This window comes from Cucurbita maxima, unplaced genomic scaffold (assembly GCF_002738345.1).
Source record: "Cucurbita maxima cultivar Rimu unplaced genomic scaffold, Cmax_1.0 Cma_Scf00003, whole genome shotgun sequence".
Taxonomy (NCBI): Eukaryota; Viridiplantae; Streptophyta; class Magnoliopsida; order Cucurbitales; family Cucurbitaceae; genus Cucurbita; species Cucurbita maxima.
This window is the reverse complement of record NW_019272019.1, coordinates 5458838-5484011: the sequence shown is the minus strand read 5'-3', so window position 1 is coordinate 5484011 and position 25174 is coordinate 5458838. Positions and strand designations below refer to the sequence as shown.

General features: G+C 33.9%; 6 protein-coding genes and 1 non-coding gene across 9 annotated transcripts in view; 4 read left to right on the top strand and 3 right to left on the bottom strand.

Annotated features, from left to right (window-relative positions):
* Window positions 1-693: 693 nt before the first annotated feature.
* Window positions 694-3211, bottom strand: LOC111477242 (peroxidase 46). The gene is made up of 3 exons (XM_023121294.1): window positions 2845-3211; window positions 2448-2627; window positions 694-1442 (listed from the first exon to the last, which is right to left on the bottom strand). Exons 1-3 carry the CDS (start codon window positions 3133-3135, stop codon window positions 861-863), a joined length of 1053 nt encoding a protein of 350 aa, XP_022977062.1. The 5' UTR covers window positions 3136-3211; the 3' UTR covers window positions 694-860.
* Window positions 3212-3823: 612 nt separating this feature from the next.
* On the bottom strand, window positions 3824-3897 carry TRNAI-AAU. Its single transcript has one exon. It is a non-coding gene; the product is annotated as a tRNA-Ile (tRNA).
* A 506-nt stretch (window positions 3898-4403) lies between these two features.
* On the top strand, window positions 4404-6682 carry LOC111477196 (protein TIC 55, chloroplastic). Of its 2 annotated transcripts, XM_023121229.1 has the most exons (4): window positions 4404-4961; window positions 5198-5300; window positions 5419-6534; window positions 6568-6682. In XM_023121229.1, exons 1-4 carry the CDS (start codon window positions 4537-4539, stop codon window positions 6568-6570), a joined length of 1647 nt encoding a protein of 548 aa, XP_022976997.1. In that variant the 5' UTR covers window positions 4404-4536; the 3' UTR covers window positions 6571-6682. The 2 variants fall into 2 exon arrangements, with proteins under 2 accessions (XP_022976997.1, XP_022976996.1); XM_023121228.1 differs by having other exon boundaries at window positions 5419-6682.
* A 2726-nt stretch (window positions 6683-9408) lies between these two features.
* On the top strand, window positions 9409-13664 carry LOC111477290 (spindle and kinetochore-associated protein 2). 2 transcript variants are annotated; one of them, XM_023121361.1, is made up of 6 exons: window positions 9409-9626; window positions 11244-11339; window positions 12049-12174; window positions 12502-12541; window positions 12946-13029; window positions 13360-13664. In XM_023121361.1, the coding sequence occupies exons 1-5, from the start codon at window positions 9492-9494 to the stop codon at window positions 13011-13013; spliced, it is 465 nt and encodes a 154-aa protein (XP_022977129.1). In that variant the 5' UTR covers window positions 9409-9491; the 3' UTR covers window positions 13014-13029; window positions 13360-13664. The 2 variants fall into 2 exon arrangements, with proteins under 2 accessions (XP_022977129.1, XP_022977128.1); XM_023121360.1 differs by having other exon boundaries at window positions 12940-13029.
* LOC111477293 (chaperone protein DnaJ) lies at window positions 13412-16664 on the bottom strand. The gene is made up of 3 exons (XM_023121364.1): window positions 16229-16664; window positions 15356-15505; window positions 13412-13800 (listed from the first exon to the last, which is right to left on the bottom strand). The coding sequence occupies exons 1-3, from the start codon at window positions 16460-16462 to the stop codon at window positions 13723-13725; spliced, it is 462 nt and encodes a 153-aa protein (XP_022977132.1). The 5' UTR covers window positions 16463-16664; the 3' UTR covers window positions 13412-13722.
* A 1836-nt stretch (window positions 16665-18500) lies between these two features.
* On the top strand, window positions 18501-19157 carry LOC111477285 (VQ motif-containing protein 11-like). The gene has a single exon (XM_023121355.1). The coding sequence runs from the start codon at window positions 18571-18573 to the stop codon at window positions 19102-19104; it is 534 nt and encodes a 177-aa protein (XP_022977123.1). The 5' UTR covers window positions 18501-18570; the 3' UTR covers window positions 19105-19157.
* Window positions 19158-23329: 4172 nt separating this feature from the next.
* The window catches only part of LOC111477281 (ER membrane protein complex subunit 4-like), a 4050-nt gene continuing 2205 nt past the window's right edge, over window positions 23330-25174 (top strand). Inside the window, exons 1-2 of the mRNA XM_023121350.1 lie at window positions 23330-23700; window positions 24112-24265. Coding sequence (XP_022977118.1) covers window positions 23515-23700; window positions 24112-24265 — 340 coding nt within the window. The 5' untranslated portion in view covers window positions 23330-23514. The remainder of the gene's footprint in view (window positions 23701-24111; window positions 24266-25174) is intronic.

Here is a 25174-nt window from a genome sequence, read left to right as displayed (position 1 = left end):
AAAAAAAAAAAAAAAAAAAAAAAAAAAACCAATTTTATTTAGAAATATTTATTTTCAGTTCTATTATTTAAAAATATAGTAATTAAAAAACGTAGTATTTTCCTCCTAAGTTTATCATAATTTGTGGGACAATGGCAGTGGCACGACCAATTATTGGACCAGGAAAGTACGACAAAATAGAAAAATAAATAAAAAAAAAAGAAAAAAAAAAGCGGTTAAGACTCTTTGAGGACCAACGAGACGTTGTCATGGCAGCTTACAGCTTTATTTTTTTTTAGCTATTTTCTTTATTGTTTGTGAAAGCTAACCACTCTTATTCCTTTCCTTTTTAGCCTTTTCGTTTAATTTTCACACTCTTTTTATTTTTTCTTCCCCATTGCTTGGAAGTTTCTCACACGACATTGTACCGATAGAAAATTCACTATTTTAATTTATTTTAAATGGAAAACAATAACAATAAAATTACACTTATATCCTCAAAATTGTATACATTAAGAATAAGAAGAAATAAATTGTTTTTTTTTTTTTTACCAAAAAAAAAAAAGAAAAGAAAATACTTTGAAAGGATGACGAGAACTGAAGCTAAGTTTTGATATATATAACAGATATATTTAATTTAAAAGCTGTGAAAATGGTAAATCTAACATTTTTTTTTTGATAGGAGGCTCGTTATTGTGCTGATTGGGCCTAGAATGCAAGCCCAAATGTAGGCCCATTTAAAAGGATGACGAGAACTGAAGCTAAGTTTTGTTTTGATACAATCCTTTTGTCAGGCTTGAGGCCGTAATTAATGGGAAGAAGAAAAATTAAACATTTTCAAAGAGCCAAATATTTATACATTTTTTTTTTCCCATCAAATTTCAAACATTATTAGAAGAACAAGACAATCTAATTTCCCCTTCGTCCCCACTTTTAACTCCAATACTACTGAGTTTCAAGAACGACTGAGCCCAGCTTTCAAAAAACCCAATCTGATCCTCTGCAAAGCTCTCCACCCGGGCCCTGGTCCGGCCGTCGCTAATCAGAACAGAATCCGACTGAAACAGCCCTTTGTGCGACAGAATGTTTCTGTAGTACTGATTGTCGAAGACAGCCGCCGTCGCCGGATCGTTTTCGACGGTGACGGCGGAGGCGGCTCCAGCTGAGCACCGCCGCATAAGCTCGTTGGCATATGAGCCGTCTAGAGAGGCGTCGACGAGGCTCATTCGGCCGTTTGGATCTCTTCTGAAGCGGTCACTGAAGGCGTTGCAGTGAGCCGTTCCGATGGTGTGGGCCCCAGAAAGGACGACAAGATCGTCCACCGACAGCCCTTTTGATGAGAAGAGAGTCATCATTTGGTCGACTGAAAAGCTTGTGTCGACAATGTTTGGTCGGACGTTTGACGCCGCCGATATTTTTCCGTCTCTCCGGCCGGTCGGGACTTGGACGAAGGGCCCGCCGGTCTGTGCATTGGATAAGAAATGAGCGATTGAGAAAGACAAGTGTTTTGGACGTGCTTTTCAAACGAGATTGTTGTTAGTTTGGGCAACCATTTTGTTTTTTATTTTATTATTTTTTAAATTANTTTAAAATTTATTTGTATTGAATTTAATAAAATAATAACAATAATTTTCCAAATGGAGAAAAATAACACAATGGATATATTTTTAAAAATTTATAGAAAAAGATTAATTTATTTGAAAGTAAAAAAAGTTGAAGTTGGGTTGATTTTGTTGGATGGATTAACATTTACTAATCTCTTTTTTGCTCCTTCAGTTATTATAAATAAGTGGGTTAATTTGGGGGTAAAAGTTGTGTTATTTTGAATATGATTAGGTTAAACAGTGTGCGAAATGCAGAGGAAAAAGAAAAAATGAAGTTCATCATCAATCAATGTTTGTAATGTCTCAATATCTATCTAGAGACACATATGTTTGAATGGTCTGGTTCCAGTAATTTCTTCAATGTTTGAACTAAAATCGCCCAATTAAGCATGCATAAGTACGTTTAAAAAAGAAAAAAATTAATTAAGTTTCGATCCCACACCGTCTTTTCTATGGTTCCAAATATAACGATAAATGTAACTATAAAATAATAAAAAAAAAACTTAAAGAACGATAATTGACATGTATTCGCAAAAATGAAAAGAAGTATGGTTTTGGTAGCAATAATATAGAATTTGGTATTAAAAAAAAAAAAAAAAAAAAAAAAACTAAGCCTTTTAAGTAAAAAAAAATCCTTTTCCTTTCAAACTTTCAAATTATTTAAAATTCATGGTTTTCCTAAATATAAAATTAAAGATTTGGAGTCTTTAACAAAAAAAAAAAAAATAATAATTAAGTTTTTATCTAATTAATCAAATAATTTCTAATACAAATTTTAACATTAAAAAACCTGTAATTTTTAAAGTTTAAATATTATATAAATACAAAATTCAAATTTTAGAGATAAATGGACGAAAAACTCACGAATTCAACGGCATCTCTGGCGGCCAAAACGACAATGTCGGCACAGGAGACAGTTTGGGGACAGAAAAATTCAAGATTTCTCTTAGCTGAATCAATAACTTCAAAGCCTCCAAGAGACTTGTTTCCTGGGTCAGTTCTTTCCGTCCCATTTCCTTGCAGCAATACAGAAGCGTCACAGCCCTGGAAATTTTGAGATTTTAAACAGTTCAATAAAAAATTAAAACAAAAGGAAATAGAAAATATGGCCCATGCATGTTTCTAACAATTTCGCGTTATTAGCACTACGCTCTAACCAACTGAGCTGACAGGATCGGCTTCCATAAATTTAAATCAAAATTAAATCGAGACTAAAATGCGGCGTCGGTTTACAAAAGGAAGACCAAACCAGGTTACTGACCTCAACAAAACAGTCATGGAAGAGCAGTCGGAGGAGCTTGCCGGGAATGGTGGGGTCAACGGAGGAAGCCGATCTAACGATATTCCGGACCATAAACTCCGCCGCAGGACACGTGGCAGCGTAAAACCCGAACGACAAGGCCACCGTCGATGCCGGAACAGACAAAACCAGAAGAAGTAAAAACGAGTTGCATATATCGTCGCTACAGGACGCCGTTTTCGCCATGAACAAATCTGTCGTGGTATCTGAGAAGCTAACTGGGAATAAAAGGATTTGGTCTTCGCTAAGCATTATAAAGAAACAGAATAAAAGGGAAAGAGCGAGAGAAATTTAAAGCGGCATTGAAGAAGTTGGGTGGTGGCAGAGTGTTGAAAGTCACACGTCTTTGAAGAGACATGTTTGGCCCTTAATGCACGACATTTACTTCACAGCTATTCCTTCACTTCGCCGCCCATGGGAAATTTATTAAGCCCTATTTATGGCTCTTCTTCCCCATTATGTGCCAGTCAGATTTGAGTGTAAAAAACATTAATAAAAGTTGTGTATTATTTTAATGCATTTTATTGATAAATGGAGAATATCGTTAAAGATATTGCTATAAATAATTAATTATTTAATATTATTTACTCCAATGAATTTTGTTCATCATCGTGATTAAATTTGAATTATTATTATTATTATTATTCAAAAGTGGAATCCAACTTTGACCTATACAATTTATTTATTTATTTTTACAGGTAAAGTTTCAACTTCCATCTTATTTCATGGATTTATTGGCAATGTCCCACAACACAACTCCCTCGGCGTCACGAACTCAGCTTCTTCTTCACGCTCCTTTCGTCTTAATTCCTATTGGCCGTTCAAATTAATCGCGGCGGCTAAAAACAGATTCATAGTGTGCGAGGCTCCACTGTCACGAAGATAAGGTGCCCCCACTGGTAACGTTAAAGATGATAAAAACAAAAAGAAATAGAAAATTTGGCCCATGCAGGTTTCGAACCTGCGACCTTCGCGTTATTAGCACGACGCTCTAACCAACTGAGCTAATAGGCCAGTTGACAAAAATGTTAAATTTTATTAATAAATTCATATATTTCGTAAATCTCTAATTTTTTAGTTTAAAAATGAAAAATTATTTGCGCAGGTTTAGTGGTTAAATTATAATTTTTTTATTCATATTATATGCTTATAAATTAAATACGTTTAATTAAACATTGTGCTGCTACTATTATTATTATTATTATAGTATAAAGAGAACATAATTAATAAGTTAATATAATTAACAGTAATTTACCAAAATAGTATAAAGGTCAAAATTTTAAAAAGTTTTAAATTAATTTATTTTTATTAAGAGTATTAAGAAATTTCTAGCTAATATGAAAATGAATGCCGGAAAAGATGGGGACGGAGAAGTCGTCTATGTCTCAAGCATCGAATCTCTACTTATAGACTTACTTGTTCATGTTTCTCTAATCGTTGCGTACTAAAACAGGAAAGAGGAAAAACCGACATGTCGTTTCTACAAGGGATCATGGCCATTTGTCCCGCGCTTAATTTCTCGATCATCTCTGTTGAAAGATTGAATGTGTGGTTCACAGAACTGCCTCACTCTTCTAACCAAACAAATCTTCACTCCTTCAAATCCCTAAATTCCTCACTTCCTCCTTCGATTCAACCACCACCACCTCCTCCATGGCCTCTCTCCGCCCATTTCTTTCCATTTCCCCTTTCTCCCGCGCACCTAAGCGCACGCACTTCGCGAATGTCCTTAACGCTCCATCGCCTTCCGCTTCCTCTTTGCCGTTCAAATTAGTCGCCGCCAGAAAGAGATTCGTGGTTCGCGGCGACGCCGTTGTAGACGCCGGAACTGCAGCTTCAATCGGCGATCTGAAGGACGATGATAATCAGGCGGTCATTTTGGGTCCGACGACCGATGAGGAGCTTAGCGGTGGATCTACGGTGGAGTACGACTGGACTGAAGAGTGGTACCCGCTGTACCTTACGCGAGATGTGCCGGAGGATGCTCCTTTAGGGCTCACTGTGTTCGATAAGCAGTTGGTTCTGTACCGCGATGGATCCGGCGAGCTCCGATGTCACGAAGACAGGTGCCCCCATAGGTATGGAAAAAAAGATAGCACATGACCTTCGCGTTATTAGCACAACGCTCTAACCAACTCATTAGGACCAGAATTCGTCCTATTAACGTTTAATCTATTTCTATTTTGAGCTTGTTCTTCCTGTTAATTATGCGTTTGTTGTTCTTGTTTCTGGAGAAACAATTAATCAAGGGATAATAAGCATTCATATTATAACTTAAAATGGATCTGCTTAACTTACTTTTGTCTCATTTTAGGCTAGCAAAGCTCTCTGAAGGCCAATTAATCGATGGCAAACTGGAATGTCTTTACCATGGCTGGCAATTTGAAGGCGAGGGGAAATGTGTGAAGATTCCTCAGGTAATATTGAATGAATTTGATCTCTTTCTAAGTGCCTTTAAAAAGTCCTTAGAAACGAGTTGAATATAAATTGAATTGCATTAATCCATTCAACTTAGGCTAGAACTGTGTTATACAGCTTCCTTCAGATGCCAAGATTCCTAGATCAGCATGTCTAAGAACATACGAGGTAAGGGACTCACAGGGAGTTGTATGGGTGTGGATGTCTTTGGAAAAGCCTCCAACCCTCAAAAAGATACCATGGTTCGACAACTTCGAGCGGCCCGGGTTCCGAGACAATTCGACCATTCACGAGCTTCCTTATGATCACTCCATACTTCTTGAGAACCTTATGGATCCTGCACATGTACCTATCTCCCATGATAGAACAGATTTTAGTGCCAGAAGGGAAGATGCTCAGCCATTAGGATTCGAAGTTACCGAGCGTACGAACCGTGGTTTCGCTGGTCGATGGGGCCGTTCTAAAGAACAAGCATTGTCAAACTTCTTAAGGTTTGAAGCTCCTTGTGTCCTTCAGAATAACAAGGAAATTCCCAATGAAAAAGGTGCTGTGGATTACTTTACGGGACTTTTCCTCTGTAGGCCTACAGGCCAGGGGAAGTCCATGCTTATAGTGAGATTTGGTAGCACAAGATCTTCCTTTCTGTGGAAATTTCTGCCTTCATGGTTTCTCCACCAAAATGCCTGCAAGGTTTTTGAGCAAGATATGGGATTTCTTTCATCCCAAAATGAGGTTCTAATTAGAGAAAAAGTGCCCACCAAAGAGCTCTACCTCAACTTACGATCTTCCGATACTTGGGTTCTCGAGTATCGACGCTGGATGGACAAGGTCGGGCACGGGATGCCGTATTACTTCGGACATGCTACAATTTCGTTGCCTAAACTGCCTGCTGTTGTTGAACACGCCCCGGTAGGACTAGTTGCTGGAGCTTCAGCATCTGCTCCGGCTAAGGGGGGGATCGGCACGATGCATTCTCCGAACTTGTCGAACCGATACTTTCGACATATCATTCATTGCAGGAGTTGTAGCAATGTCATCAAATCTTTTCAAACTTGGAACAAGGCTCTTTCTGCCATTGCCGTCACTTTGGTTGCGTTAGCCATTTTGGTGAGTGGAAGGCAATGGAAGGCGCTCATTCTGTTGTCTGCAGCATTGTGCTATGGTGGAGCTTATGCATGCTCGGCTATTGTGGCACTAAATACCACTAATTTTATAAGAACTCACAGAAGGTTGTAACTTATTGTTTACAGATTTCAAAATAGTATTTGATATTACATACATAGGGAGATTAAGTACTGAACAGAGTGATTAAACCTCATGGTTTTCATTTTCTTAGGTGCGGTTTTGTTGAAGATTAAATATCTATGTTTAGTGTTTGTGAGATCCTATATCAGTTAAAGAGAAGAACGAGAAACATTCTAAGGGTGTGTAAATTTTTCTGTAGCATGAGTTTTAAAAACTCGAAAAGAAAAAATCAAAGAAGACAATCTCTACTAGCGATGAGCTTGAACAGTTACAAATGGTATCATAGCTGTGAATGTTTGATTAATCCACCACACCTAAATGGTGTGAAAGTTATCTTATTTATAATCAAATGAANATGGGTCAATGAGGATTTTATGCATATTTTGAAAGTTTTGTGTCCTCTTCCATGAAAGAGAGATGGGATTAAAAAAAACCTTAAAATTAACCACTTATTTTTAAACTAAAAACATTAGAATAACATTTTTTTTTAAAAAAATTCGCTTTACAAAATTTTTTCGGTTTATAGAGATTCAAGAGACTTTAAATTGGATAAAGATGTGCAATATCGGTGTGATTTGTTTTACATGCACGTCTTTTAGAACCCTTTTAAAGTACCTCGAATATTTTTTTTTTACTAATAGAAGATTTGTCGTGCTAAAAAAATCACAATTGTAACAACTCATGTCCACCACTAGCAGATATTGTCTGCTTTGGTCCATTACGTATCGTCGTCAGTCTCATGGTTTTAGAGAGGGTCTAGCCTTATTCCGACTAGTGCGTCGCACTGCCCGGTGACTGACTCTGATACTATTCGTAACGGCCAAAGTCCACCACTAGTAGATATTATCTAGTCCACCACTAGTAAATGTTATCGGTAATGAATAAACTAATGCAAAATCTTTTAAAACACTAATGAATTATCTCATCTGTATGCAAAATAAAATTTCAAACCCAAGAACTCATAACCAAAACAGATCGAAAACAGTGTGAATGTTTGATTAATCCACCACACCTAAATGGTGTGAAAGTTATCTTATTTATAATCAAATAAATTACAAGGATATGAAAATAATAATAAATGGAAATAACAATAAATGGAAAGATACCTATGATAATAAGGCAAATATTAGATATTTGCCTTATAATAAAATATCAAATATAATATATATGATAAACTATAATTTATTACTAAATATTCTTAACACCCCACCGCAAGCTAAGCGTCGGATTTAAACGAACGTGAAGCTTGAATCTGAAAAATTCAAAGAGGTTGAGAAACACTTTTCATGAAGATGCTAACAACCCGGTTATTGGCCATACAAAATTGCAGAGGGATCGCCGCTCAGCGGCGATGCTGCCTTGGCTTCGGCAAGATATGTCTAACCCATGAAGAGGGATTGTCGCTTAGCGACGATGCTGCCTTGGCTCTGGTGAGAATATTTCTAACCCCAAGAAGTAGAAGGGGAAACCTAGAGCAAGGGACAAAGACAATGTTGAAGCCGGAAGAGTCGCCACATCGAGCGAAGGAGCCAATTTTGGCGAGAAGGGCAGTCGGAAGAGTCGCCTCATCGGGCGAAGAAGCCAATTTTGGCAGGAAGGGCGGCGACAACTTGGTTGGCGAATAGGCCAGTGCGGCACCCAGATTCCGAAGGTAACTCTCTGCAAAAGGTTGATAGGTTTAGGTTAGGGTTTATGTGAAGGATGAAGGTTGATTGGGAAGAAAATGAGAGAGACTATATTGGCCAAGGGGAAAACCGATTGGGTTGGAAAAGGTGAAGTTGTATGTACAGAGTATGACAAAAGGTGATTTGGAGGTCAATAGGGTGGAGCCGAAGAGTAATCAATCGGCTCCGACTACGGCAGCCATGAAGACTGCCCCTGCGGCGTCAAAACCAGCAGGGGTGGTGGAGAAGAAGATTAGAGGATTCAAAAGCCATTGAAAAGAAAGGATCGGGGTTGTTAAACCGAGAGGGCTCTGATACCATGTGAATGTTTGATTAATCCACCACACCTAAATGGTGTGAATGGAAAGATACCTATGATAATAAAGCAAATATTAGATATTTGCCTTATAATAAAATATCAAATATAATATATATGGTAAACTATAATTTATTACTAAATATCCTTAACAATAGCCAAATACCGGGCGATGTGCTAGTGACAAGGTTGAGCCTCAAAGGGAGTAAACACAAGGCGGTGTGCCAGCAACGACGCTGTCTCCAAAGGGGTGGATTGGGGGGTCCCACATCAATTGAATAAGGGAACGAGTAGCAGCGAGGATGCTAGGTCCGAAGGGGATGAATTGTGAGAACCCACTTCAGTGGTCAGCGAGAATTAATTATTGGGGACAGGCAGATTGGGAGTAGAACAAACAAATCACTCTTTACAAAAGTGGGTAAATCTCTTCCTACAAAAATAGATTTTAAAAATTTCTTCAATTATTTCTAAGCAATAGGGTTGGGCAGTTAGCATTGAAAATATTATCAGAATTTTATATAAATAAATAATATGGGATGAATTTAACTCATTAAAATAATTTTGATTAATTTAACTTTTATTCATTAATATATATATTATAAACAATATTCCGTTTTTTTAATTTACTCAACACCGATCTTATTTAATAATCATTTAGATTTTTGTAAATGGTATTTATTTTCTCAAAGACGTCAGTGTCCTATTTTATGCTTTGTAAGGTAACATAAAAATTTTAAAAAATAAAATTTTTAATAATTAGATTTTTTAGTTTCTAGAACTCTGGAGATGATCATTTAATTTTTTAAATTGTTCCTATTCTCTCAAAATATCAACATAACACGTGGCGGAGAATAGATGTATCCAACACACCACCCAGTCTTTCATTTAAATAAGGCAAATACAGAGTTCATTGGCGCGGAAGGAGCTTCAAATTTAGAGAGCGCGAAAACCCTAGCAGAGAGAGGATGGCGCTCGATCGTCTTCATCAACATCATCAAGCAGCCGATGGATTGACGAACTTATTCACGAAGGCCAATCACGATCTCTCGGTTGTTCAATACAGGCTCGAGAAGGAGTTTCAGCAAATCTATCCTGACAGCGTAAGAGCAACACGATCTTCTTCTTCTCGTTTATTGAATGGAGGCAGTTATTAATTTAAGAAGGAATTTCTAAGGCTCGAAATGAATGTAGAATTGCTTATGTCTCTCTTCGCTGTTGGTAATTCATAGTTCTAGTACTAGATCTTTGAGCTTAATGTAGAATTATTCCATTCTACAGCAAAAAAGCATCATAGACTCTTTCTATTTTCTTAATCGATGCACTGTTTAGTTTGAGCGCGAAGTTCAAGATCTGGAGCTCGATTTTGAACTATTTGGTTCTCTCTTTGTGTTATTCACTGTACTAATACAAGATCACGAGCTTAGTGTAGGATTGTTTCATTCTTCAGCGTAAGAGCATCATAGACTTTCTATTTTCTTAATCGAGGCACTGTTTAGTTTGAGCATGAAGTTCAAGATCTGGAGCTTAATTTTGAACTATTTTGTTCTCTTTGCTGCTATTCACTGTACTAGTACAAGGTCACAAGCTTAATGTAGAATTATATCATTCTTCAGCGTAAGAGCATCATAGACTCTCTATTTTCTTAGTCGAGGTACTGTTTAGTTTTATGACGAAGTTCAAGATCTGGAGCTCAATGTCGAACTATTTTGTTTTCTCTTTGCTGTTATTCGCTGTATTAATACAAGATCTCGAGCTTGATGTAGAATTGTTCAATTCTACATTGTAGGAGCAAGTAGTCAATCCTGACAGAGTAAGAGCAACATACGTTTGAATTGAACTATTTTGTTTTCTCTGCTTCTAGACTTCTGAGCGGAGGCACTATTTTAATTGAGGAGGACATAGAAGATGTTGAGCATAATGAAGAGTTATTTCATTATCTTTTGCTATTAGCATTTGATAAGTAGTATCACAAGATCTTGAGCTTAACGACGAATTATTTCATTCTACAATGTTAGAGCAAATAAATCCTGATAGAGTCTGGGCAACATAGTTATTTTCAAGGGTCGAGTCACTAGTTTTCATTTCAGTATTTGGTTTGAGGAGGAAGTACTCAATCTTGAGCTTAATGAGGAGTTCTTTCATTTTTCAATTAGAACCGCAGTACTATTACAAGATTTTGAGCTTAACGTAGAATTGTTTTCTCCTCTCTTGCGCGTCAGTTTATTTCATAGTGCTAGCCAAAAATTTGTTGTAATTCTTGATTTTAAAGGTTCGCCGTTTAATATTGTTCAGAGAATGGACTATTGAACTTTCAGATTGAAGTTTTCGGAGAATTTTGTCATCCACAATTTTTCTTCATTTTCGAACTTCTGACTATATTGAGCTTTTTGATCTTTGATAAAACGTGTGATTAAAAATATCCGTTGGTTTCTCTACAATGCATGCAACCATGTGACAGTGATATTGGATTCAAACACTCTTAATGACAGCGATTGTCAAGTCTTTGTTTGACGGTTGAGATTGCCTCTTAAAACATGTAGTGGGGACGGGGCTATCTCGTTATACAAAGTATTCGTCGTCTTGGCACAAAGTTAACCACAGATTTATTTGGAATTCGATCTCAGATTATCCTTCATATTCTTTCTGGAAAACATGAATACGAATCTGTTGTTGCTCAACTGGTGGTTTTCATTCAAGGTTTTGTACATTATTTGCAGGCGAATCCAATGAAGTTAGCTTTAAGGATAAAGAAGATACGGGATGATATATCAACCTTGAAAGAGCAGTGTCGCAAAGTTTTGATGGCCAAACAGGTATCTTTCTGCCTTTACTTTTTCCAGATAGGTATTGACTTGAGGAAACACACGCATTTAACCTGCAAGACTTCATGCTCTGTACTTGCTAAGTTTTTTTTTTTTTTTTCAAGAATTAGTTCTGCAACTCCAAAAATTCACTTATATGTCCAAAAATAAATAAATACTCCATTTCACTTAGATTCCATGCAATGAAATGATATATTATGCTTAAAATAATGAAAATATGAAGTTTGAGCTTAGGAAATGTGATGTCTGATGATAGTAGGATGAATGTATTTGGTGTGTAGAAATGTGACTTTGATTTTGATTTATATATAATTTAAAATATAATGGTATTTTTCATAAGATATAATTACATCGAGAATATTTTGTTCAATATATTACCTACAATGAATTTCAAATAAATAAATCTTAATGTTTATTAACTATTTAGTTTTTAGTTTGTTTTTGAAATTTATGCTTGTTTTCTCCATTTTTCTTATCGTGGTTTTCACTATTCTTTTTTAGTAAAATAGTAATATTTAAATTCTTAAATAACTTACCGATGAAAAAGTAGTGTGTTTGAGTAAATGTCTTGTTCATTGGTGCCTCTTTTGCATTTTCATCGGAGAACAAGTACTGAATTTATTCTTGTTCTGCAACTGAGATTGAAGATTTCATTACCTACTGCTAAATTATGCAAAGATGACGCGCTGTTCAAATGCAGGATGTAATTGATAAGGCTCGGACTGTTCTTGTTGGGAACAGAAACATGCTACGCAAAATGCAAGCATCCATGGGCAAACCCTTTGTCAGCGATGACGATGATCCTGCATTTGTGCAATTCAAGCAGGTATCCATTGTAACACAGTGAAATGAACATTCTTGGAATTTTTTTTCTCAAGTGCTCTGTCATTTGCTTTATGTAAAAGGGTTGCAATTTCCAGGTGGTGCTTATAGTTTTTGTACCATTTGCCAGCAAGCATCCAATATTAAATATGCAAAAGGCTTTACTTACGATTGGATATCCACATTAGATGGTCTGTGGGTATTTCGATCTTTTGGATAAAGCTTACACAATCAAAATGTCTCGCCCTCTCCATGTAGAAGCGTCGTGTTTTGTAGTACTTGCTGTGTCATTTTTCAATGCTAAACCACATCCTGAATTTGTCTTCTGCAGATCACTGAAGAGTGGACAACACAAGTTCAATCAAAAATTGGTAAGAGGATTCTTTTCAAGCTTTCTTGCAATTGATGTTTAGACCTATGTGTTTTGAATTCTAGCTTACAATATGCTTAAAAATATTGTTTGGTCTTAATATTAATGACGAATCCTCTTAGCTTATGAATTTTTTTAAAAGTTTATAGTGTAAATATAAAAGTTTATAGATTAATATATACAGATTTCGTGTGGATGACTCTAAAAAGTAGTGATGTTTGCCTTTCCATGTAGAAACTAGAAAGTTAGGTAGTTTGATTTTTTTTTTCTTATTTAGCTTAATGATTAATGATTATATCTGATGTTTAATAATTGATGTCTTATTCATTAAGTTTGGATTTAGATTTAAATTGGGTTCATGTTTTTCATTCAATGTTGTATTAATGAGAGGTAACGTAGGGGAAGATGGCCAAGAGGACGCCGAGTCTAGTGACGTCAACAAGTTGCTATTCTCGGCTGTAGTGCAGGAATAATTCCAAACTATGCCAGGTATCTCTCTACCTAATTCCTTGTCCCACCCTTCCATCTACTAAAATCAAAATTATCGACTTATTTATCAATATTGACAAATTTCTAAAAAAAAAAATCCATGAAGCAAATGTTATTTAAAATTAATGAATAAACATTTACTTACTCAATGATAGTATGTATGTGTTAATAATAATTTTGGCATTTTCTTAATATTTTTGCGTTCAATTGAAAATATTAATATCAAAGCTTTCCATTTACAGATGCTTTAAAACAAATGCCAATACTTCCAAATGATTTCTTGTATGCTATATTTTAAGATGATTTTAACTTTTCTGTTGGCTCATACAGGTATTTTCATGACATACGAGACCATGAAGGAGAATCTGTGCACACAATTCACTTGAAGACGCTAAAGATGTCGAGAGGTTAAATGGCATGCTTAGCACACCTTGTGAGCCAAATGTAACTTCACTATGACATTCAATGAACAACATGAATTTGACTGATTCTGAAACAATATACAACGAATCTTAAAGCAGCAAAAACCCTGCGATCCATTCGCAAGCTGACTGCTCGATTTTAATGGAAGCTGCACTGGACGTTGGTTATGAGATTTAATAAAAATAATAATGACAAATTATAGTTGACTTGATTAGACCTGGTATCACCAGATCAGGCTCTGGCATTTTTCTTCTTTGCTGAAGTTTCGGTCTATTTAGAAATGGGGGGCTCACCCAGCCACTTGGCCCGGTAACCTGTTCCCTTACAGTCGGAGCATCGGATAGAGCCCTGAAAAATAATGGCCACGTTAACCATGCTAATTAAACTACTCTATCTGGCAGTTCATAAATTATGGAGAAATAAAGGCCATGTAATTCTCTGGATTATCTAAAAGTTAGTTTCAAACAAAATGTCTTGAAGTTTTCTTTTGTTGTTGTTAACTGAAGGCAGCAAATGAAAGTATTTAACAACTAATTACAAGTAATCTTTTTTAAAAAAAAACAATATAGTGTATCTGAAACACCCTTACGAAAGACATGCTTTTTGAATGAAATTGGTTTTTTTATATAACTATATGAAAAAAAAAAGTGTCTAAATGATCAAAAGTATTACTTAAGAAAAAATGTCAAAAGAATAAAAAGAACTTTAAAGAAATTGGATTACTTAGAAAAAAAACCTATCTTTAAATAAAATACATGCGAGATAGATTATCGAAAAATTAATTCAAAGTGGTCAGATTTCTTTAAATAAACTACACTTGTATGGTCAAATTTGAAGGAAAGAAAAAAAAATACTTCAAAAGAAAAAGGATTCATTTAAAAACTATTTTTGATCCATATACATAAGAGATAGATTAACCAAAAATGAATTTAAAGCGATTTACTCAAAATATCCAAAACTAATAGTGAGAAAAAAAGAGAACATATTAGCAATAGGTAAAATATGAAAACATTTTTATTAAAAATATTTAAAGAAAAAAGAAGAATATTTGAAGGTAAATATGAAGATGATTTTATTAAAAATATTTAAAGAAAAAGTGCTTCGGTACAACAAACACATTCCTCAGTCCAAAAAAGAAGCGAGTGTTTAGTAAGTTAATAATAGAAAGTATACACAAAATAGGGGAGAATGCGGGAAAATGTATATGTCGAGTTGCAAAATGAAGTGGAGATGCAGAAGGACAATGTGCAGTGAAAATTTAGGTAGCAGGCATTTAGGTCAAAAATAGAAAAAGCACAAACTAATTCCATCTTTAAATGTACTTCAGAAAATATAGAAGCCCCAAAGCATTTGAACGCGCTTTATACCATTACTTAACTAAGAGTGCTTTTAACAATTAAAAAAGTTGATTTTCGTGGTTAAAAACACTTTGACCTACCTGAAATGTTTATATTTGAATACAGGCTAAAAAACGCTTATAAAAAAAAAAAACAAAAAGCACTTGAAAGTGTTTTTCATAATTTTGACTTGAAAGCCTCTATCGTTAGTTTCATCCAACACAACGCATACTATTCCTAAATACTTGTCAACCACAGTTTCTAACGCTAGCTCATGCTTCTATATATCCATCTCACTAATGTTTCCATGCACGAAATCATAGTAACTTAGTAAGTATATATAATTATTAAAAAATACTTTCCGTTAGATAAAAACTCAACAAATTGTTTTATCATTAAACACGTTTTATTAAGTATTTATCTCATATATTTGGATAAAAACACTTCCTAGCACCAGAAAAGCCACCGTGAAACTGGTTCCAAACATATCCAAAAAAATACGAGTACTGCAATTTATTGTTCTAGGATGAAAAGAAAAAAAGAGATAAAGTTAGTTTCATGAATACCTTGCCGGCGCAAATAACACAGCTAGTGTTTCTGGAAGGAACTTGACAAAGCATATTATCTCCGAGAATAAAGAAGCCCGTTCCCTTACACCATTGGCACTCCACATGTCCATTTGAGTGGCAAGAAGAGCAGCAAATAGGCGTTGGTTGCTGTCAACATATAATTAGGACTGTTAGGCTCTTCATGATGTGGAATCATCTCAAGTTCGAATAGAAAAACACCGGATAATTTTTCTTTTGAACATTCTAAATCATATTACAATAATATGATGAACAGGTAACATATATATGCTATGAATACGCTTGTGGAAAGCAGAGATCTAAAGGATTTGAATATTCTACCACTATGTTCGTGAAGACAAATGTTAATTCTAAGCTGACATAAGCATAACCGAAGAATCAGAGGATAAGGAAATCACCGGCTCCTTCGCCTGATCGCATTACAGCAGAAAAGAACATAAGCGAAAAGGCAACGCGTTATGCTATGAGGACTGGTTTCTTCGATTAGACTATCAAATGTTGTCATAAATCTTTACAGACTAAGCTAGGTTCAGCGGATTAGGATTAGGAAATTTGCGGTTCCTATTCCTCCTCCTGACCGCGTCAGAAAGGGAAGGAATGTAAGCAAACAGACTCGTTGAATTATCAGGATTAATTTCCACGATTAGGTTCATAAATATCGCCATAAATGCTATCAGAATGTTAAAGAAAAAGAATATCGCAATCTCGTTGGAAAGAAACACAGGACCTAAGAAACAGGAAGAAATCATCTACTCATTCTACCGTCGCTCAAGATCGCGAGTATGTTCCATCCTGACCGTAACAGTTAGGAAATGAAAGGAAATTACGATGAGTGTAGAAGATCGCGAGTACCTGAGAGATCTCCCATGCTTGTTCCATCCTCTTGACGAAATCCGAGCTTCCATAAGAATCCACCAAAGAAGCTCGCGCGCCACAAATCCTAGAGCTAAGTAGCCTCGAATCGGTGAACGAAACACGATTCGCAGCAAACTCTGAGCCGATTAGTATGATTCTCGTAGAAGAAAATCCTCTGCCGTCAATCGATTTCGCCAAAATCACAGGCCTGAAACACACAGAACTAGTCATTTCTCTCCTTTACTTCTCTTCTCAATCACGTTCCAAAGCAATCGGATTCTTCCTGTGCGATTTCGTTCGAAACACGAACCGCCAGAGAAGTTTTCTGGTATTCAAAGAAATACACGGAGCCGAGAAAGTGGAAGATATCTTGGAGGGTTTCTTTCGGGCCCGCCTCATTTTCGACGAAAGAAATTTCGTTTTTGCATCTCTCCACTTGATTTCTTCTTCTTATCGTGTCGAACTTTAACCCCTCCAACTCAAATCAACCATCGTTTTGGGCCTACATAGGCCCATTAATAGTCCATCTCCTTTCTTCGGCCCATTAAGACGTTACACGTCGGACATTTTAAAGCTCTCGTCTACAACCACAACGTGAACTTCCTTAATTATTTTTCCCGGTAAATTTGAATCCACGTGGAACATTTGAACATTCAGAGTTACAGTTATTTTTTAACATTTAAAGAGTTTTCAAATGATCTTTTTTTTTTTTTCTAAATTTAATATATGTCGAGAAAGATCTAATATATTGTTCTATATATTATTAGCGGAACCATTGGTTTCTCGATTTCTCTGCACATAATTATTGAACAAAATAAAATGTTATTATTTCTATTTACCTAATATTTTTAGGTAGGGCTAAAAACGACATTTAAGAAATTTCTTCGTATTTTAATTGTAAAAAATTATTAATTAAAGATCTCTAGGATAAATTCTTCCTTTGTATTTTAAATTTTTAGGATATATTTCAATTGAGGTGTTGACTTTATTTTCGAGTTTGTTAGATTGATAAAAAATATAAAATAAAATAAAAGTTTGAACCTATAAACTAAACCAATTTTTTTTATTTTTTTAAATTTCAACCCAACCTGAATCAATAAATAATCTAATCCAACACGATCCTTATATGTCACGAAGAGCTCAATTAATTTAAGTCTGTTGCATTAACCACTCAAGCACATCAATATTTGTTAAAAAAAAATGTTTAATTTCATAAATTATGTAAAAGTCAAATGGTCAATTTGACTTATTCTTTGTGGAGATTAAAGGGGATCGGGAATAAATTTCGTCCACAAACAGATTCGTGGATGAATGTAATTCAGATCTCAAATTGAGACGTTTCCCTTAGAAATCCAAGCATCATATTTTCCATTTCTAAGTTTCAAGCAATTCTTGTGGTAGAATTGCACCCGAGCCATTCAATCAAGCCTTGATAAGTTAGATTGTGGAGTGACTCAATTTGGAACAAGGTTCCAAATCTTGCTTCTAGATCTTCGATCGTAAGAGGTAAACTTATTCTAATCTTATCTCTTGGTTTTGGGTTGATCCAAATTTCATATAAAGAGGTGTTAATTACTTGATTCAAGGGTTATTGCTAAAACAAAAAGCGTGGATTGTTGGACTGAGGATTAGGGTTGCCTTATCACTTTAGGTTGAATAATCAAGATTTTGTTAGTCATTGGGTCATGTGAATACCAGTATTTTTATCTTTTATATATGAAATTGACCTTATTATTCTCTTGTTTGTCGTCTAAGGGATATTAGAAGTCTTAGGTTATGTTATTCAAATTAAAACGACAATTGACATGATGTCTAGTATTTTTAAAAAGAAAGACTTATGTGATATCATTCACATAATTTAATGCGATAGTTGACGCGTACAAGTTTATGGTGTAAAATGATATTTTTAATAATATAACTTGAAATGAAATAAATGCCGAGAATAATTTAAATATTTATATAAGCGTAAATCATCATACTTACCACTCATCAAAAGAAATTAGAAGTCATGACATAATGTATATCTCTCAATTTTCATTTTTTATTTTAATAGAAAATATAATTTTCAGTATAAATTTCAAATTTGAGAGATAAAAAATGAAAAGAAAAAAAAAAACTAGAAATACAATCGATTCTATTATATATATATATATATATATATATATATATATATATATATAATTTAGCTACAAATTTATAAATAAATAAATAAAAAGTTTAAAAAATGAAACAGTACAGGAAGCAAGCTTTATAGGTACCGTTATAAAGATCATCCTCGGAGGTCAGAAAATAATTTCCAAAAGCTCAAAAGCACTCCACTCCCTCTCTCTCTCTCTCCGATGGAAAAACATCTAACCACCGTCTCTTCGCCACCGCCGCCGCCGCTGCCGTCAACTTCTCCAACCACCTTCGTCCAAGCCGACCCAAACTCCTTTAGAGACCTCGTCCAGAAGCTAACCGGCTTTTCCGGTCACTCCGAAAAGCTACCGGTTACCCACCTCTCCAAACTTTCCTCTTCGAATCCCTTACCTCCCGCCACAGACCATCATACCGGTCCCCGCCGGTCTCCGTTCAAGCTCCAAGAGCGCCGTCACACAATACGAAAGCTAGAGATCAAACTCGGCCCCACTGGAATTTTCAAAAACTCGCCTAGTCACCCTCGCCGATTCGACTCGCCCATTCCGAGTCCGGTTACGCCTCTCGCCGTCGAGTTCCTGTTTTTACGGAAGCCCGGCGTAGCCTCGCCACTGACGCCGCCGGTAACGGCGGAGGATAAAGCCATAGCCGACGGTGGCTTTTACCTTCACCCGTCTCCGAGGAGCTCACAGCCGCCGGAGCTCTTGAATTTGTTCCCGTCTAAATTCGCCAATTGAGCAATCTCAAAATGCATAAAAGAACGAAAATGAAAATTGGGGGTTCCTTTTTTTTAAGTAATGTCTCTGTATATTTTTAATTTTAGTGCATTTTTTTTTTTTTTTTTAATTTTCGAGGATCTTTAAGCTGATCCATTGTAGTTCTTGAATTTTATTTATTTCTCACTGTCAAATTTCTTCATTTTTTAAAGCCAAAATTTATTAATTAAAATAATAAAACCTAATTTTTCTAGTAACCTTCAACGCGTGAGATCTTGATTTATAAAAGATCCCAAAACTTTTCAATGCGTTACTTATTGTTGATTCTACTGAATATATATTAATCATATTTTTAATTTAATTAAATTGTATTAAATGGAAAAAACAATATGCAATATTTCAAATTTCAAAGTGTCCTTAGGATAAATTTGTTTGAAATGTTTGATTCCCTCAGGATAAAACCTATCAAAAAGTTTTTTTGTTTTATTATTTTTGTCTATTTCTACCCGATTAAATTTTTAATAGATATTTTATTTATTGCAATATGATGTAGGATAAGATGTATATTTTAAAGTTTTAAATTAATATATATTGCTTTTTTTTTTTTTTTTGTTCAATTTGTTACCGACATTTTACATGTGATTGTATTATTAATTTTTTTTGTTGTTATATTTAAAGTTGAAATGAGTTTAATATTAAAATATGAGTAGAAAATATCTTGTTTGAACTCTAAAAATCTAATTTTCTATTGATATTTATTTTATTTCCTTCCAAATTTATAAAGTTATTATTAAAGTTTTTTTTTTTTTGATCCCTTGTTAAACTAAAAAATTATATATCAATTTTTAAAATTAAATTTAATAGATTAATCATTTTAAAAATATAATAATATTTTTAAATATTTATTAAACATTCATATAAGAAAAATGGAAGTAAATAGAAATAAATATCAAATTAAGAAAAAGATAAATAAGTTAGGACACAAAATTTTGTGTCAAAGAAAAAAATAAATGTGACAATATACATTTGAAAACAGAAGTCCACGACGACACATTTGTGGGTCCCACCCTTTAGCTGTAAGATAGAACATCGACATGGCTTTGTAGTGGACTTGACGCTGTCGTTCTCGTAAACGGAATATATGTGCTGTGGGGGGGCGTGAGCCGTTGGATGGATTCATTGAACGGCAGAGATGTCAAGTTTCATAGCGGCTGTTTTGTCTGAACACGGCACGTGTCTGATTGGACCGTTCGAGAGATCGTAGCTTATCCTCCAATCTTGACATACGCACCTCACGGTATACGATTTTCTGTACACGTGTCGGTTTCTGTATGGTCCGCGACAGGAATTCCGCACGGAAAATTGACTTGATTTCTTTACGCTTTTTCAACTGACTTGTGTCTCAATTCCATTTTTTTTTATTTACCAATTACATCAATCCTATTTTGTAAGTTCTTTTATTATTATTTTNTGTCATCCACTCGATGTTTTTTTTTTTTTTTTTTTTTTTTTTTTTTTTTTTTTTAAATAGTTTGAGAAGAATTCAAAATTAATTTTTTATAAGGGTTTTATTCTAACCTTTTATAATATATGAAAATCATTTAAAATGTCTTCGACGTCACCATTGGCTACTGCCATCCACCATTGACCACCATACCCGGTTGATGCATAATTCTTACGCGGGTATAAATGAATAAATTATTTAAAAAAATAAAAATATGAAATAAATTTAATGGTTAATTTGATATAATTCTTAGAAAATAATTCGTTAAATGTGATTTTTAGCTTATTTGAAATAGAATCAAAATTAATTCGTTAAAGGTGGATTTAAACTGAAATTAATATCATTATTGGTATAAATTTTTAATTCTAAAATGTACCGATGCAACTTGATTCTTTTTTTTTTTTCCCCTTAAAATTACATATCACGGAATAGCTGTAATTTTATTATTGGAAAAAAAAAATAGATAAATTGGTTGTTGTTATTGACCATTTGTGTTTGCTTTTCGAATAGATTAATGTTGTCCGTAGCTTTGCGTAACTGTAAGATCCTAAGACTAACATTCCATTCTAAGACTAAAATGTAATCAAGCCAAAGACGGAAAGTAGATGTCAAAACAACAGATGGACTGGTAGATGGATATTAATAATTGATACTTCAATTCTATTCATGGAAAGCAATGTAAAATTTGAGTCATTGATTGTTTTATATGAATCATCATAAACCAACAAATATATAGTTGAAATAAAAAAAATTGTAGTGTTAACTAAAATCGTGCATTCGAGTATTGATATTTGAATTTTTAGTTTGGAAGAAAACAGGTCGATCGTCACGACAATTTCTTGAATACTATATTGAATTGACAGTTTAATTTTGAACATTTATTGTTGAAATAATTTTAGTACAATAAGTAATTGAAAGTAACTGAATTTGAATTGACACCCGAACAACAAAGGATATGTGAATGAACAGAGACTACATCTAAACGAAAACAATCACGAGAATATGATAACCAAGAAAGATTTAAAGAAAATGAAAGTTAATACCTATACAAACTGCACGTTTTGTCTGCACGTCTTGTCAAATGGGATTTTTTAATTTTAATTTTTTTTATCAAATTATTGACACAAGATAATTAATATATTCCACATTTAAATTTTTTTATCGACCTATTGACACGACACTCAAATCTTAAGTTTGATTTGACATAAATTTTAATGATGTAGGATGTATTTAATAAATTTTAAAATATTATAGGGTTCAAAATCTAAATAATATAAAAATGAATTAAGAAATATAAAATTTTGTTAAAGAAACTATAAGATAAATATTGAAAATTCATATTCTCAAACAAATTATATATTAGTTATTACGTCACGTTAATGATTGACAACTAATATAATCTAGGGAGAATTTATTCAACCTTATGATTGAAATAAATAGAATATGAATATAAATGCAACAATTAATATTAGACAAAGAACTTTAAATTATTTTATGATAAATAATAATAAATAATAATAAATAATAATAAATAATAATAAATAAAAAGACATATCCTCTAATATCGTGGGATGTCCCCCAAACAACGGTTGACATATAAAATAATAATAATAATAAAAACAATGTATTTTTTTGTTTTTGTATTTTATAATTAAAAAATAGAATAAAAAGGGGGGTTTTGAGGCACATTAGGGTCAAAGGAGTTGTCAAAAATTGTCACCACAAAGGGGCAAAATGGGAATGGCATCATGATTATGATTGTGAAACTCTCATTTTGATGGAGTGTTTGGGGGATTTGTTCTTATTCTTTGAAATCATTGCTACCAAAAGACATTCTCTCTACGTAATAATATGCTCTTTGAACCTTTTCTTAAATTGTGGAATTCAGCATATGGGGTTATGATTCTTGGCACTTTTGTTAAAAAATTCCACTACTTTTTGTTTTTGTTTTTGTTTTTGTTTTTTTAAGTGAATTTTTCTATTACTATTATGATATATATTCTTTTTAATTATTAACCTTTTTTTTTAATTTCATTTTGATTGATAAATTTTCTATGGAAAAATAATGGATCACATAATTAATAATTGTGTTAATTGATTAAAATTTTAATATTATATTTAAATTATTATTACATGGGACGAACTAAAATTAAATCTTTTTAGAGATTTTTTAAAATATAATTTAGCCCTAAAATAAATTACTAGATTAATAAACATATCCATTTATAAGCTTCAATAATAACACTTTTAAACTTAAAACAAATCTAAAAAATATATTTTCCAGGAAAGTAAAAAGTAAGTCCATAGTTTTTTATTAACGCCCTTAAATGTTTTTAACAAATTTAACAATCTTAAGAATGTTTTTTTTTTTTTTTAATTCAAGATTATATTTGAAAGATGGTAAAAAGTTCCTTAATATTTTACTCTCTGTCCAAAACCAATATATTATATTTTTAGATTTTGTTGGAATGTTTAAGGGTTTTTAATTTTTATTAATTTAACCCAAGACAAAACCATAGATACTTGGCTTAATTATATATATATATATATATACTTTCTTTTTATTTACAAATGGGTCGGGCCGAACAAATTCATTTATGGCAATGGGCCGAAACCCACATCGGATGTCCTCCGCCCAAATTTGGCTCCAAAAATTATCGAAAGAAATGAAAAACATATGGATTAGAATTATATATATAACCAAAAACTAGCCTAAATTATAATTTCCTTTTTGAAATTTCAATTAATCTGATTCCGAATTGCAATAGCAGAAGGATGTTAATCGCGTTGTAACTTCTTGAAAATAAATAAGCCTTCAAACACAATTAGAAAGAAGCGCTGCAAAAGGATCGAATCTTGAACACCGTAGGCGACTGAGCGGGTTAAACTCCAACTCCTCCATCTAATAATTGGAAATAGTATTCTGAATGGAGAAGGGCAAAGGATTGATGGTGGACGGCCGGCGATGGGCCGTTGATTTCTCCGACAATTCTTCGTCGAACTCGACTCGCGACATTGTTGATCCTCCTGGTTTCACCCGTGCTTCTCAAGATCAGGACGATTCGACTCTCAGCCGCCAAAAGAAGGATGCCGAATCCAATTGGAAGGCACAGGTGTTACTCGAAATTCTATAATTTCAGTGGATTAGGGTTTTTTGTTTTTTCATTCTTTTAATTTCCTACTCGGATGCTATTTTGAGATTGTTCGTGCTTAGTTTTTCACGTATCTCGCTGGATTGTAGTATTACCGTTTTTTTAAGCATTTCCGATCGACTGTTGAATCTGCGAGTAGTTTGAGTTTTGAAGTAAGTAAATTCTAAGCATGCTCAAATGTCAACGAACTATCACAATGCTTTCTTTCTATTTTTTTTAATAAAATAAAAAAGTTGATCAAGGTTTTAATCTGGATGAATCTTTGTTCCACGATGTTTAATTCTACGTCTCTGCGCTCCTGCTGGTCTTTTTTACCGTCAACATGAATTTTATTGTCAAATGTAGTAATCTAACCGTAGAATATACGAGCAGAAAGCTTGGGAAGTGGCCCAGGCGCCTTTGAAGAATTTGTTCATGATGGGCTTCATGATGTGGATGGCTGGTCGCACTGTTCATTTATTTAGCATTGGTATCACATTTTCAGCTCTTTGGCAACCCATAAGCGCCCTGCAAGGCGTTGGAAAGGGTAGGATTAATATCCATTCTCATTTATTTAGCATTGGGGTTTTTTTTCCATTTTTATTGTTGACTATTGTACCTCTCCTTGTCTGATTTTGCATTAAGCTGGCTTGTAATGGCCAATCTGAATGACTCAGCTTCCTCTTCCCCACTTGGTATCGTTTTTTTTTTGCTAAATTGTGCATGGTTAAAGATTGAGGCATCTTTTGATATGAACTAAGACATCAATCATGCAATATAAACTTCAAGGAAGATGTGAAGAAAACGTTGTTAAAATTATCAACATTTGTTTCAATTCATGCCATATTGAAAAAGAATCGAGATTCATTGTTATAAATTTTGGGTGGATCATAATTTTGAGATATGAAGTTTCATTAATGCATTTAAGAACTTTTTATTTACTTTAGGTTACATTTACATGGTGGTTAATTATGGTTATAAAGTATGAATGTTACCATTCTTGAAATGCCTAATGAAAGGTCAAGAGTTTCGTTTTGAGGCTATATAAAACCATATATGTTGTATTTTGAAAGGAGACTTGAAAAATGTAGTAAAAAGACATTTTTGCTTTCGTTTAACAAAGGGCTAAGTTTATTTGCAATTCTATGTAGTTTAGATTGCATGTTTAAAACAATTCAAGCTTGACATGATCGATCTTGCTCGTGGAGTAATTCGAATCTCAAATGAGTATTCTTGCCTTGAGATATTCGATCAACTAGATAATCTAATCTTACTTCCCTTGTAGTGCTTCCATACCATTTAGTATTAGAACTTTCCCTTGGGTTGATTCCTTGTCATCTTCCAATGGATCTATGTTTCTTCATTGAGGCTATGCAAAGAGGCACGTTAGGAGCGTAACGATATTCCTCATTTTTTTTTTTTTTTTTTTTTTTTTTTTTTTTTTTTTTTTTTTTAT